This window comes from Moschus berezovskii, chromosome 2, assembly GCF_049115385.1.
Source record: "Moschus berezovskii isolate FMDL1 chromosome 2, NW_MosBer_1.0, whole genome shotgun sequence".
Classification (NCBI taxonomy): domain Eukaryota; kingdom Metazoa; phylum Chordata; class Mammalia; order Artiodactyla; family Moschidae; genus Moschus; species Moschus berezovskii.
Window position 1 is genome coordinate 104425493 of NC_142461.1, and position 16244 is coordinate 104441736.

General features: G+C 38.2%; 1 protein-coding gene across 1 annotated transcript in view; it reads right to left on the reverse strand.

Moving 5' to 3' along the window:
* Positions 1–15564, reverse strand: part of FAP (fibroblast activation protein alpha) — an 83813-nt gene extending 68249 nt beyond the window's left edge. The window contains exons 1-3 of the mRNA XM_055397367.2: positions 15490–15564; positions 14081–14262; positions 13666–13750 (exon numbers count right to left, since the gene is read on the reverse strand). Coding sequence (XP_055253342.1) covers positions 13666–13750; positions 14081–14086 — 91 coding nt within the window. The 5' untranslated portion in view covers positions 14087–14262; positions 15490–15564. The remainder of the gene's footprint in view (positions 1–13665; positions 13751–14080; positions 14263–15489) is intronic.
* Positions 15565–16244: the final 680 nt, after the last annotated feature.

The window sequence follows — 16244 nt, forward strand, 5'->3', positions numbered from 1 at the left end:
GGAATAGAGAAAGGGCAAGGGGACTGATCCTGCCATCAGTTCAGTTCAGTTCATTTCAGTTGCTCAGTCGTGTCAGACTCTTTGTGACCCCATGAATCACAGCACGCCAGGCCTCCCTGTCCATCACCAACTCCCAGAGTTCACCCAAACTCATATGCATCAAGTCAGTGATGCCATCCAGCCATCTCATTCTCTGTCGTCCCCTTCTTCTCCCGCCCCCAATCCCTCCCAGCATCAGAGTCTTTTAAAGTGAGTCAACTCTTTACATGAGGTGGCCAAAGTATTGGAGTTTCAGTTTCAGCATCAGTCCTTCCAATGAACACCCAGGATTGATCTCCTTCAGAATGGACTGGTTGGATCTCCTTGCAGTCCAAGGGACTCTCAAGAGTCTTCTCCAGCACCACAGTTCAAAAGCCTCATACTTCGGTGCTCAGCTTTCTTCACAGTCCAAATCTCACATCCATACATGACCATGGGAAAAACCATAGCCTTGAGTAGATGGACCTTTGTTGGCAAAGTAATGTCTCTGCTTTTTAATATACTATCTAGGTTGGTCATAACTTTCCTTCCAAGGAGTAAGCGTCTTTTAATTTCATGGCTGCAGTCACCATCTGCAGTGATTTTGGAGCCCCCCAAAATAAAGTCTGACACTGTTTTCACTGTTTTCCCATCTATTTCCCATGAAGTGATGGGAACAGATGCCGTGATCTTTGTTTTCTGAATGTTGAGCTTTAAGCCAACCTTTTCACTCTCCTCTTTCACTTTCATCAAGAGGCTTTTGAGTTCCTCTTCACTTTCTGCCATAAGGGTGGTGTCATCTGCATATCTGAGCTTATTGATATTTCTCCCAGCAATCTTGATTCCAGGTTGTGCTTCTTCCAGCCCAGCGTTCCTCATAATGTACTCTGCATATAAGTTAAATAAGCAAGGTGACAATATACAGCCTTGACGTACTCCTTTTCCTATTTGGAACCAGTCTGTTGTTCCATGTCCAGTTCTAACTGTTGCTTCCTGACCTGCATACAGGTTTCTCAAGAGGCAGGTCAGGTGGTCTGGGATTCCCATCTCTTTCAGAATTTTCCACAGTTTATTGTGACCCACACAGTCAAAGGCTTTGGCATAGTCAATGAAGCAGAAATAGATGTTTTTCTGGAACTCTCTTGCTTTCTCCATGATCCAGCGGATGTTGGCAATTTGATCTCTGGTGCCTCTGCCTTTTCTAAAACCTGCTTGAACATCTGAGAGTTCATGGTTCACATATTGCTGAAGCCTGGCTTGGAGAATTTTGAGCATGACTTTACTAGCATATGAGATGACTGCAATTGTGCGGTAGTTTGAGCATTCTTTGACATTCCCTTTCTTTGGGATTGGAATGAAGACTGACCTCTTCCAGTCCTGTGGCCACTGCTGAGTTTTCCAAATTTGCTGGCATGTTGAGTGCAGCACTTTCACAGCATCATCTTTCAGGATTTGAAATAGCTCAACTGGAATTCCATCACCTCCACTAGCTTTGTTCGTAGTGATGCTCTCTAAGGCCCACTTGACTTCACATTCCAAGATGTCTGGCTCTAGGTCAGTGATCACATTATCGTGATTATCTTGGTCGTGAAGATCTTTTTTGTACAGTTCTTCTGTGTATTCTTGCCACCTCTTCTTAATATCTTCTGCTTCTGTTAGGTCATACCATTTATGTCCTTTATCGAGCCCATCTTTGCATGAAATGTTCCCTTGGTATCTCTAATTTTCTTGAAGAGATCTCTTGTCTTTCCTGTAATGTTGTTTTCCTCTCTTTCTTTGCATTGATCGCTGAGGAAGGCTTTCTTATCTCTCCTTGTTATTCTTTGGAACTCTGCATTCACATGCTTATATTTTTCCTTTTCTCCTTTGCTTTTCACTTCTCTTCTTTTCACAGCTCTTTGTAAGGCCTCCTCAGACAGCCATTTTGCTTTTTTGCATCTCTTTTCCATGGGGATGGTCTTGGTCCCTATCTCCTGTACAATGTCACGAACCTCCATCCATAGTTCATCAGGTTGTGAAGAGATATCCCACGACCAAGGTAAGAGAAACCCAAATAAGACAGTAGGTATTGCAAGGGGGAATCAGATGGCAGACACACTGAAATCATAATCACAGAAAACTTAGTTGATCTGATCATATGGACCACAGCCCTGTCTAACTCAGTGAAACTAAGCCATGCCGTGTGGGGCCACCCAAGACAGGCGGGTCATGATGGAGAAGTCTGACAGAATGTGGTCCACTGGAGAAGGGAATGGCAAACCACTTCAGTATAAGCCTTGAGAATCCCATGAACAGTATCAAAATGCAAAATGATAGGATACTGAATGAGGAATTCCCCAGGTCGGTAGGTGACCAGTATGTTACTGGAGATCAGTGGAGAAATAACTCCAGAAAGAATGAAGGAATGGAGCCAAAGCAAAACCAATATCCAGTTGTGGATGTGACTGGTGATAGAAGCAAGGTCCTATGCTGTAAAGAGCAATATTGCATAGGAACCTGGAATGTTAGGTCCATGAATCAAGGCAAATTGGAAGTGGTCAAACAGGTATTGGCAAGAGTGAATGTCGACATTCTAGGAATCAGTGAACTAAAATGGACTGGAATGGGTGAATTTAAGTCAGATGACCATTATATCTACTACTGTGGGCAGGAATCCTTTAAAAGGAATGGAATAGCCATCATGGTCAACTAAAGAGTCTGAAATGCAGTACTTGGATGCAATCACAAAAACGACAGAATGATCTCTGTTTGTTTCTAAGGCAAACCATTCAATATTACAATAATCCAAGCCTATGCCCCAACCAATAACACTGAAGAAGCCGAAGTTGAATGGTTCTATGAAGACCTACGAGATCTTTTAGAACTAACACCCAAAAAAGATGTCCTTTTCATTACAGGGGACTGGAATGCAAAAGTAGGAAGTCAAGAAACACCTGAAGTAACAGGTAAATTTGGCCTTGGAGCACAAAATGAAGCAGGGCAAAGGCTAATAGAGTTTTGCCAAGAGAATGCACTGGTCATAGCAAACACCCTTTTCCAACGACACAAGAGAAGACTCTACACATGGACATCACCAGATGGTCAACACCGAAATCAGATTGATTATATTCTTTGCAGCCAAAGATGGAGAAACTCTATACAGTTAGCAAAAACAAGACCAGGAGATGACTGTGGCTCAGATCATGAACTCCTTATTGCCAAATTCAGACTTAAATTGAAGAGAGTATGGAAAACTACTAGACCATTCAGATATGACCTAAATCAAATCCCTTATGATTATACAGTGGAAGTGAGAAATAGATTTAAGGGACTAGATCCTGCCATAGCTCATGTTTAAACAAGATAACAGGGAAAGCAATGATAGGTGAAGGAGCTATTGTTTTCTAGTGTTTTGCATATGTGTGTATGTGTGTTTGTATGTGTAAATCAGTATAAAATGCATCACTATGGCATCAATCACACTAAACAAGTTCTAGTCACCTAAAAAATTAACTGTGTGGATTTTCATTACTTTTTCTAGATAATGTTTCAGTATTGAATTATAATCTCTTGATTATCTTGAAATCTTAGTTTTGCCATTTGAAAATTTTAAACTCAAATTAGTTCAGCAGAAGCAGAAATGAATTCTGAGAGCACATCTTTCTTCCACTGGTAACTGACACTTGCTTAACACTTAATTCCTGATAGCGCCCTTGGAGTCAACACGGTTCATCTTTACAGTTACTCATACACTGCTAAACACTCTAACAATAATTATTTGCATTTTCAACTTATTAAAACAAAGATGGGGATTATTTCAATTACAAATCCAAGAAATTACAATTCACAGAAATAATTCACAAGTAATGATTCACTGTTCTCCTAATTCTTTCTTAAAATTTTGTATTTATTCTTTATTAGGATTCTATTTCTGTCATTTAATTTTCTAGTCTTGAAAAACTGGCAATAATTGTCAGAACAGAGACATCAGATGTCAGCTCTAATATTCATTATAAACTAAATGAGAAAAAATGGTTTGTTAAGTGGGCTCATGAATGGCTGGTAGGTCTTTTTGTTCTCACTTTGATACTGATTTTGAAACTGATGCTTGTGAGGCCATCTCAGCGGAGTGACGTGGACTTACAGGCATACTGTGCCTGTCTCCCTGCTTGCTCTACAATGATACTGTCCTCAATAGGCAATATGTCCAGCCATCACATCAGGTCATGTTTATTTCTGGAGTGAGCACCACAGGAGTAAATGCTGGAAATAAAAGGGTGGGGAACAAACTATTTAAAACTAATATTACATTTGGGCAAAGGCTGACAACTTTGAAGAAATAGGACTGTGATAGGAAATGGAAATTAGAGAGTTAAAATAACTTGCTAATATATAACAGAACTGGATTTAAATCCAACTCCATCTGATTTTAGAGACTGGGCACTTTACCACTACCTTTTGATTTAAAGTGAATGCACACTGTAATAAAACAACAACAAAACAAAGCAAACACAAAAATCAAACACAAGGGGAGGTAGGATAATTATACCTCAAAATAAACATTAAGAGAAAACGAGATGATTTGATCATCGTCAAACATAGCAAAGAGGTTGCTATAAAGCCTTTAATGTCTCACTGAAGAATGTAGTAGCTCTTGGTTTTGAAAGAATTTTGCAAGGTTCTCTCTGTAGATAACACTAAACAATATAAGTTATTCAAAGGAATTGTCAGGTTTTTAAAAGTTTATTTTGTGTATTATGTTATTGTTGTGCTATGTTAAATGGGGCTTTTTTCCCCCCGGATCTCTAAAGCAGTAAGGGGCTTCCCAAGTGGGTCAGTGGTAATGAATCCACCTACCTATGCAGGAGATATAAGAGATGCGGGTCCAATCGCTGGGTCAGGAACACCCCCTAGAGAAGGGCATGGCAACCCACTCTAGTATTCTTGTGTAGAGAATCCCATGGTCAGAGGAACCTGGTAGGCCACAGTCCATAGGGTCAGAGTTGGACACAACTGAAGTAACTGAGAACATATGCGTGCACCATGTTCTTATGCTTTATGTTGACCATACCCTGTGATCTTTACTACTTTGCGTGTGTGCTAAGTCACCTCAGTGGTGGGAGACTCTACAATGCTATGGACTATAGCTCACCAGGCTTCTCTCTCTGTGGGATTCTCTGGGCATAAGTACTGGAGTGGGTTGCCATGCCATCCTAAAGGGGATCTTCCCAACCCAGGAATTGAACCTTCGTCTCTTAAGTCTCCTCCATTGGTAGGTGAGTTCTTTATCACTAGAGCCACATGGTGTTAAATGACAAATGTTTAGGTGATCCTGAAGATGAAAGAAAACCTGGTCTTTATTTGAAGGCTCACTTGGTCTCCTTTGCCAGCTCATCTTCCTCTAATCTCTGTTTTAAATTGCGATGTAACTTTTCTTGAATTTACTTGGATTTCTTCTTGGAATCCCAGATGATATTTCCACTTTTGTGTATTTCACAAGCACTTCAAAATCAGTATGTCTAAAGCTCAGAAAAACAGGAATTCCATCCTGCTGCTCCAGATTTCTCCAAGTTAACGGCACTATGCTCCATTTCGTTGCTCAATTCAAATGCCTGTGAGTTATCTTTGACCTCCCTCTTTGCTTACTGCCTTTGTCTAGCACCCAAGTCTGACAATTTTATGTCCAAAATCTCTCTCTACCCTCTCTATTTCTACTACAACCTCCCTCCAAGGCCAAGCTATGTCTCACTAGGTAGGCTGTAATGGATATGTGTTTGCTACACCTGCATTTTCATTTCTTGTATTTCATTGCAGGTTCTTTTTTTTTTTTGCCACATCACTTGGCACTCAAGATCTTAATTCCCTGGGATCAAACCCAGGCCCCTTGCAGTGAAAGCCCACATTCTTAACCACTGGATCACCAGGGAAATCCCTTAATAATGTTGAGTCTCTTTTCATAAGCTTATTGGTCACTTTCATATCTTCTTTCCAGTAGTTATGTATGGGTGTGAGAGTAGGACCATAAGGAAGGTTGAGCACTGAAGAATTGATGATTTTGAACTGTGATGCTGGAGAAGACTCTTGAGAGTCCCTTGGATAGCAAGGAGATCAAACCAGTCAATTGTAAAGGAAATCAACTCTGAATATTCATGGGAAGGACTGATGTTGAAGCTGAAGCTCCAATACTTTGGCCACCTGATGGGAAGAGCCAACTCATTGGAAAAGACCCTGATGCTGGAAAAGAAAGAGGGCAGGAGAAGAAGAGGGTGACAGAGAATGAGATAGTTGGATGGCTCACTGACTCAATGAACATGAGTTTGAACAACCTCCAGGAGATAGTGAAGGACAGTGAAGCCTGGCATGCTGAGTCCATGGGGTCATAAAGAGACACGGCTTCGTGACTCAGCAACAACCACAATATCTTCTTCAGGGGATATGTCTGTCCTTTGGCTTCCCAGATGCTGTGGGCTTCCCTAATCACTCAGTGGGTAAAGAATCTGCCTGCAGTGCAGACAAATTCATTCTTCCATTTCAAGATAGTTCTTCTGGATCCCTTGTATTTCCCGGTGAATTTTGGAATCACCTTATACATTTCTTATACATTTCTGCAACAACTATCATCTGGGATTTGGATAGGGGTCACATTTAGTTTGCAGACATATTTAGAGAATATTGCCATCTTTAAAATACTGTTTTGTGATCTATAAACATAGGATTTATTTTCATTAATTTATACCTTTTTGTATTGTTTATTGCTAATGCATAGGAAAACAATTGATTTTTATATATTAATCTTGTGTTTTGCAAATTTACTCAACTTGCTTGTTAGTTCCATTATTTTTTAGTGAATTCCTTAGGATTTTCCATAAACAAGATCATGTCATCTGTAGATAGAGACAGTTTTACTTCTTCCTTCCCAATCTGGATACTTTTTATTTCTTTCTTTATCTAATTGCCCTGGATACAACTGCAAAAAGTGAAAGTCCCTCAGTCATGTCTGACACTTTGCAACCTCATGGACTATACAGTCCATGTAATTCTCCAGGCCAGATTACTGGAATGGGTAGCCTTTCCCTTCTCTAGGGGATCTTCCCAACCCAGGGATCAAAACCAGGTGTCCCATATTGCAAGTGGATTCTTTACCAGCTGAGCCACAAGGGAAGCCCATACAACTGTCAATAAAACATTTAATAGAAATAAGAACTAACATGCTGTCTTATTCTTGATCTTAGGGGAAGAGCACTGACTTTCACCAGTGTGATATTAACTCTGATTTTTTTTTTCGTAGATACCCTTTATCAGATAGAGGAAATTCCTCCTATTTCTAGTCTGCTGAGTGTTTTTATAATGAAAGAGGGTTGTATTTTGTTAAATCCTTTTTCCGTATCTATTGAAATCACCATGTGTTTTTTGTGTCTTTTTCTATTAACATAACTCATTATAGTAATTGATTTTTGGATGTTAAAACTTATATTCTTGGGATAAATCTCACTTGATCTTGGTGAATAACCCTTTTTGTACATTACTGAATTTGGCTTGCTAGTAGTATGATGAGGGGTTTTCCATTTATATTCATAATAAATATTGGTCTGTAACTTCTATTGGTCTGTAATTTCTTTACTTGTAACATAAAGAAGTATGGTTTTGGTATCACAGCATCTGGCCTTAAAGATGAATTGATAAGTGTTCTATTTTATATTTTGAAAGAGTTTATGAAGGGTTGGTAATAATTCTTCTTAAAATGTCCTCTAGAGTTTACCAGTGAAGTCAATTGGGCTTGGGGTTTTCTTTGTGGGAAGTTTTAAAATCATTAAAACAATTTTCTTGGTTGTTATAGTTCTATTCAGATTTTCTGCTTACTCTTGAGTGAATTGTGGTAGTTTTTATCTTTATAGAAATTTGTTCATTGAAGTTGTCTGATATTTCTTTGACATACAGTCTTTTCTAACCTGTTCCTTTTAAGGAGTACTATCTCATCAGGTTTTATACCAAGTAAAAAATCATAATCTGTTGGGGAAAATTTTAATTTAGATATAAAACAATCTCTATTTTTTTATTATTCACAAGGATAAAAGTTAATAAGGATTGTAAGCTATTCCATTTTTACTACATAATTTTTGTTATTTCACAAGGATACTGTAATAAAAAGTAAGTTCTTTGCTTTACATAAAATAAGCAATAAGTAAATAAAAGACTCATTAATATTGATTGTCCCATGGAAATATTTTCATTTAGCCTAGCATGTTCCTAGATTTTAAGGCTCAGTTTGGCTGTCTCTGGTTCTTAAAAACCTTTAGCCTTGATTCCATATCCCCAGTTAGAGCTTTAGAACCTGGTTTTTTCAAGGTGTATGTATGACTATATATTCTTATGTAAGTTGTAACACAATTCACTTTGGAAATAAGAGACAGGTAAACTCCTCTGCAATATGGGAATCACCCGAAAACTTGGATTGTTTTCAAATTATTTAGAATTTGGCAAAACTCAAAAAGAATTGCCAAGATTCATCCTCCGTGATTTTAAAATCCAAGAGCAAAGTAGAGAAATATAATCTGCAAGGCTGATATATTTATACTCAACTCAAAAGCTCTTTTAGGTCTATGAACTTTCTGAATCTTTTCCTCAGCCCTTTAGACTTCCCATATTTCCTCCAAAAAAACAGTGAATAAATAAGCTTAAAACTCTTAAGATGTTTGAGGGAGTCTGTTTCACAGTTCTGAATGTTGATACTGGGAAAATTTTAAGCCTTAAAAACAAATTCACATCCCCTTTGATGATAATTTGGTCTCACATATATCTTACTATACAAAAAATGATTGTTGAGATTATAGTACTAATGAGTTGGTGATGGACAGGGAGGCCTAGTGTGCTGTGAATCATGGAGTCGCAAAGAGTTGGACACGACTGAGCGACTGAACTGAACTGACTAGTTACAATAATAGCAATAATAACAATGGATTTCTGTTGAAAATACAGGCATTCTAAATGATACTTGTCTTTATAAAATATTGATCTACATTCTCTCTAAATCATCTGTGAATTCAGATTATCTTCGGAAATAATTATATAAAGTTATTCCTTATCTAAGTAAGCGATCATTATAAATTTTATAAATGCGTATGTACACTCGTAAGTCTATATGTATATACATATTTTCCTGTGTTCATTGGTTACATAATTTTGGCTGCACAGGTTGAACTTCCCAGATACTTGCCTACATCAGAGCCTTTGTATCTGCAGTGAGGATCGAGCCTCCAGTTTGTATCCTTCCTGTCCTTTAGGTCTTGGCTCAAATATCATCTCAGAGAAGCCTTCCCTAGCCACTTTTGTTATGAACTGAATTTTGTCCCCCCAAAATACATAAATTGAAGCTCCAATCCTCAGTGGAACTGTATTTGGAAATAGGCGCTTTAACAAAGTAATTACGATTACACAGGAACACATAGTGGAGCCCTAATCTGATGAAGCTAGTGGCGTCCTTACTGAAAGAGGAAGAGATACCAGGAGGGCACACGCACAGAGAAAAAGCCACGTGAGGACCAAGCAATAAGGCATCCATCTACAAGCCAAGAAGAGAAGCCCCCAGAAAAACTAAACCCAGTTACACCTTGATCTGGGACTTCCAGTCTCCAGAACTGTGCGAATAGAAATTTCTCAGGCTTTATTTTTTTTATTATCACTCAGGTGATATTTTGTTATGGCAGTCATGGATGTCTAACACAGTTCCACTCCAGTTGTCCTCTGTAGCACTTTTACAAATTTGAAATACTCTATTAATCCACTTATTTACTTGTTTATTATCAGACTGTCCTTTTGTAAGGCCAGAGAATTGTCATTCATGCCTTATACCTGTGCCTGGTATCTGGAAGGTACTCAATAAATAACAGTTGAACAAATAACCAAAGTATCCAAAAGCCACAGTGGACTAGGCATTGTGGATAATGGATAACTATGGGATGCTAATCTCTGGTTTTTTTATTCTTTTATTCAGTAGATTGTTATTTTTAATCCCAAGAGGAACACTATAACTTCTTCAGCTCAAGAGTTAAAAATCCAAGTGTTTATAGGAGTCAAGTAGATGTTGTAAGTAAATACGTCACTTTATGCCAATAAAACTGAAAGATTTTCTCCATTTTCTATTTTATATTGGGTTACTTAGCAAACTGGAGAATGCATTGCCAACCTAAAGACAACAGCTGCTTCTGAGTCAACTATTCCCATGGGCCCAATGTTGTCAGGTCTAATATTTAAAAAGAAGTCAAAAATCTACATTTTTATGTGAAATCTTATGATTTAAAAAAATTGACAACTAATGCAAATTTGTATAAAATACTGCAGACCAAAACTAACAATAAAAAAATAATAAAAGGAAAAGTATGCAGAGGTAGACAAGAGGACTTCAAGGAGATCTGAAGCTATGCTAGCTAAAGATGACTCTCCTTTCACTGCAGGTACTGGAGGCCCTGCCCAGAAGAATCTGACTTCTCCACACTATATGATTTCTCCTTTCTTTCTCCCTCACTCAGCCTTATTCTCTACTCCCACCTGCCTCAGCTTCCTTTTCCTTTCTTCTTCATTTCTTCTCTCCTGCTTTTGCCTTAGAGCTGCCAATATCCTGGCCTTGCAGCCAAAATTCGTGAAAAAATTCATTTCTGATCCAAAGAGGTGGAGGATAGGAACACGGGTGCTACTCAGGGATAACTACTCCCTAGTCTCAGACTTAAGTAGAGCATTGTTGAGGGAAAAAAAAAAAAATACATCACACAGAGGGAGCTGTCATCTTTTGTGAACTAGGATGGAGGACACAATAAAATGCTTGCTACCATTTATTAAGCTGCCACAAAATGTTAGCAATTTTAGAAAAAGATTAGTTAATGTTTATTGAGTGTTTGCTCATGGAGTGAACTCTATACTCAATTGAAATCAAGAAAAGTGCAGATAGCTCCCAGAAGTCCTTTCACAAAAGTTCAGGAATTCAGAAACTGTAAATCATGAAGCAAGGCCATATAGAATTTACTTGCGAAATTCTGGAGCCTCTGTTACTTTCCAATTCTAGTTTTTGCTTGGCTGGCTTTTATTTTGTCACTTTTGCATATCTCTTAAACCAAAAAGTCTTGTGTTTGTCCTCAGGGTTGGCGAAAACAAGGGAAAGATGAGAAGCTTAGTTTCCACTATTGGTGTGGTTGTATCTTCATATAGGAAGAGGAATGATGCTTGGGAAGAAGAACCTCAAGAGAAAAAGTAGAGACAGGAGAAAAGAAAGGGAACTGGTTGGAGGGGAGTAGGCTGAGGCCAATGAGGACAGCTTGGGTCTAAGGTGTGGGAACTCACACGTGTTTCCCATTAGGTAGAAATAAAAATGGGAAAATTAGGAAGTCCCAAAATAGATATCTGTTATTTTTATTATTATGTGAGTGAGCTAAATGGATCTTTCTCATTTCACTACCCCACTGCCCTATTTGTTCCTAAAATCCTGCCTAATTCCCCCAAAGCTCTTTTAATTCTCAGACTGATGTTCCTGGGACCTACCCTCTCCTTGGCAAAGCCCTTTCCTCTTCTTATTTCACTTAGACCTAGTGATTTAAGTGACCCAGTGGTCTAAGTGAATGCCTGATCCCATATGGGTGGTAATGACTGAGCATCCATACTGCATTCTTAATCGTGCTTTCAGACGGAAGTCTAAATGCAGTACCCTTATTTCCCCAACTAGCACAATGATGGGCAGAGGTGAAACTCAATTAACTGAGTGGGACTAACTAGCGGGACTTCATTTGTTAATATATAACAAAGATGCAGCTGAAGCTCCAGCACTTTGGCCACCTGATGCAAAGAGCTGACTCATTGGAAAAGACCCTGATGCTGGGAAAGATTGAAGGCAGGAGAAGGGGAGGACAGTGGATGACATAGTTGGATGGCCTCACTGACTCAATGGACATGAGTTTGAGCAAGCTCCAGAAGATGGTGAAGGACAGGGAAACCTGGCGTGCTGCAGTCCATGGGGTCGCAAGGAGCCGGACATGACTGAGCAACTAAACAACAACAAACAAATGAACGAGTGTTTTGTAAGTGGGTCTTTAAGTTTCTCAAAATGTTCTTACTTTTATATACTATAACTGTCACATATTTCTTACTGGAAATTATGACTCAAATTCCAAAGTGCAAATGCAACTCACCCTTGCCTCTAGACCCGGAGGCAGGTTCACCATAAAATCCACATACTTTTCCTTGACTTTTTTTTAGGCCACCCTGAGCAGTATGCGGGATTTTAGTCCCCCTAAAATCCACACACATGTATTCCCCGCACATTTGTTTCTGATGGAGCAAAATGTCCATTTCAAGTATTGGGGAGTTTCCTTTAAAGATTAGGAGTCATTTTTGCATGTATTAGCATTCAAGGAATCAGTAGGATAGGACCTAATCAATAGGATAGGACCTAATCCACTAGCTGACAACTGCTGCTTTGAGGAAAATATGGCCCCAAAATGAGGTGAGACATTGGTCTGAAAACAATTTTAACTTGACAAAGTACAAAAAATACAGACTCACACAATCTCTTTCAATCAACATCCTCAGAATAATCTTGTGCTAGCAGAGAGGAATGAGTTTTGAAGATCTACATGTTGCCTTTATCTTATTGGTTAACTTCCTCATTTTGTAATTCTGTGAAAATCTCATGAGCATTTTTAATTTTTCAAAGTATTTTCCTATATTTCATTTTTAAAGCAATAAATAATTCAGAACTCATACTTTCTTCAGCTAAAGGCTTGCCACTGTTCTTCCATTATTGTCAGTTAGCTATTAACCAGAGATATTTCCCACTTCAGTTATTATAAGCTATCACAAGCTATCATAAGCTTTTAATATTTGTGCAAACATTTTTCCTTTCCCTAGACTCCAAAGCTAGACATGCTATTATTATACATTTTTCCTGTTTTAGATCGTAAGCTTCTTTACATAGTTTCATAAAATCCTATGTCCCTGATATCACAGAAAGGTTTATAAACAAAGTCTTAATTTAAATCCAAACTAGCCCTAACATCAGTCTCCTGAATTTCAGCAAAGTGAGATCAATGTTATCTAAGCCTGTTTAAAAAGGATCAATTTAAAAACTAAACATAATGCTTGCTTAATAATATTTAGTCTTTTAATTTGATTTTCTTGGCTTTTGCATCTAGAACAACAATTTCACTTTTGCTATGCAGCTATTCCTGAGATCTCTATTCTTGACTGCCTCCCTAAATTTTTGGAAAGACTCATAATAAAAATTTCCATAGGTTCTGTTTTAACTTTTCCATTCTTACTCATCTTTACTTTCCATGAGGCAATCCAATAATGAAAAGCAATGTTAGTTAAAAATATTGTCTCTAAAGGCCTGTCAAAGCTTGGAATTTAGCATGTATTTTGGAGAGACGTTGGGGTGTTACAGAAGAGTGCTCGGGTTTTTCTATTGCAGAAGTAATACTGGAAACCTCTTCCTACCTATGCCTTCAATTCATCAGTGATTCTGGTTGCTCAACAACATACTTGGGAGCTTATATGTCTTCTTAGAAATAACAGAATTACTTTGGAAAATAGGCAGTTAAGAAATGTTCAGTCTCTTGTGACCATGCACTAGTGCTTTTTCCAAACTGTTCTAGGCAGACCGAGCAAAATAGAGAAAATTCTTACCTCTTGAAGGACGTAAGACAATACACATCACCAATAAAGCAAGCACAGCAGAGGCGGCAACTCCAAATACAATTTTTAACCATGTCTACATAAAATAAAGAAAATTAGACATATAAATGGTTTCTGCTAAATAGTACAAATGGCAAGATTCTGTTTACACCTAAATCCGCTTTCTCCCTCCCCATAAAGCTTTTGATTGTCTTCCACTGATCTGGCTATAATTGCTGGAATTCTTCCAGCTCTGCAAGGAGAAATGTTTCCACAGTATATTTAGAACAATTTCCCAATCCTAACCCACTCCAGGAAGTACATACTTATGTACAAATCCTCACCTTCTAAACAATAGAAAACTCTGATTGTGCTCAATTTAGCCAGCCCCCATCCTTTAGCAGTATCTGAGGCTACATATACTAACCTTCATTTTTCCAGATGTTTTTGAAAGTTAGCTAATTCTGACTTCAGAGCGTGGGTCACCAGATCTGTGAAAACCGTTGAAAGAAGCAGGTCTGTCCTCGTAGTTGGAAGTTGAAGCTAGGGCAAGTTTTTTTTTTTTCTTTCCACGGACTTTCGAAAACCGTGCCAAATTTCAAAAGATTTCTGTAAAATTAGAAACAGATTTTGGGGGCGTTCTTGGCCTTGAAATGAACTGTGAATGGCTTAAGGGAGGTTTTATAGTCTTCTTATCCTTGTAAATTCTACACCAACATCTGCTTACGCTGACATACAGAGGTTTTTTAAAATATTTTTTTAACAAGTTTAGGTTTATGTTTCATTTTCTTCTAGAAATCACTTATGAATCATATTGGAAAGTCATGGGGTTTTGGATAACCTTTCTATTTGCAACCAGAAGAAGAATTTAAAATATAACTTTAAGGTGTGTATAGTACACATATATCTAACTTTTCGCAGAGGAAGAATTAAAGCCACATAATATTTTGTAAGAAAGACTCCATGTTACTGCAATTTTTCTTTCTCTGGGAGAGTATGAGGTACTGCAGACAGAAATGTTTTTCTTTCAGCACAATTTCTTTGTCCATATAGCACCATATGCACTTTCAGTAAATACAGAAGTTTAAAAATTCAACTGTCTAAACCCACGACTGCTTTACTTTAAAGAAATAAAATGCCATCTGGTGAAATTTAGTATGGGTTAGGTGTGTATGCACAGGCCAGAAAGATGGAAAGATCAGTAAGAATAATTTACCAGCAGACCTTTGAAAGAATGAACATGGCTTTGCAAAAGTGATATTTTTGCTTCCCTCTCAGAATATATTCTGAGAGAGAACAGTTAGTAATTATAAAGCCTTTAAAATAAATAAAAGCATTTGAAAAAAGAAGTAAGTCATATGTATAATTTCATTTTGGCTAAATTTGCATAAATCCCAAGCAATCGGTCAGCCTGACATCATCTGACATCTGTCTGAATTAAAACACACACACACCCACATGCACACACACACACCAGTTTATTAGCATATGTTGGCTGGTTCGATGTAACTCCTTTGGATAGATTCTGCTGTTCCTCATAAATACAGTTGTTAACCTACTGTATTTTTTTATTTTCCCACTCATGGGTCTCAACCTGACTAAAACAAACTTCATGGTGAACTTTCATGGATTTTTCATGAACAATAATGAGGAAATGTTTCTCAAATCTTTTGCTGTTTGCTTTAGTCAACTGGTCTGACTACCATGGAAGGTTTTCTCCAGCAAAGTGCAGGACAGTGGCTTGTGAACTTCCTTTCAGACATTCTCCAGACATCCCTCCCTGAATTCCAGCCTTATGAAAATTCTGTTGAGGAAAATGAGTCATGAAGCACTTACTGGCAGTGAGATGTAGCCACCCCAGGTTGAAGAGGCGCCCCTCCCTCCTTTGCAGTTGATGGGGCCAGCTCTTTGCAAACTGGAGCAATCATTGAGATAAACATCCAAGTTGTGCTATATGCTTGTAGGCATCTCCGTGTGCTTGTGAAATCCTCAACTCCAAGATAAAAGCCACCAGCCAGGTTCCAAATGAACTGCTGCTACCATGTGGGTCCTCTCACATGTATTGCCTTCTTTGGAAAGTTCACACAGCGCATTCTCAGAAGTTCTGTTCCAGCTGCCAAGGCTCCAAAGTCTCCAAGTGCTTTTTAGTGAGTTATTTCCACGACTTTACATCCTGAAGAGGAACTGACTGTAGTAAATGATTAGGGCATAATTAAAATGGTTACTCTTGGCTTTAGCAATTAAAAATGCACTGACATGTGACTGGCCTGGGTACCACTTAGGACTGCAGTCAAGTGTGGGTGTCTACAAGAAACTCATTTGACAAAATCAAAGAAGAAATCTGAGTGCTTTAAGAAGAAAAAGTTTTGATTGAAACTTTTAGTGAGAAGGGAAAATATGAGGCTAAGGCATGTTTCTTTAGTTTTGTTTGTTTTTTCCTTGGATGATTGGGTAATTCAAACTGAAAATTTTGGAAGATTCTGACTGGTTTGAAAGGTTTCAAGAAAAATGAGACTGACTATAGAAATAAAGGTGAGTTAGGGATACATTGCTTATAACAGAACTATACATATCCATCCCTTTGAGATAAT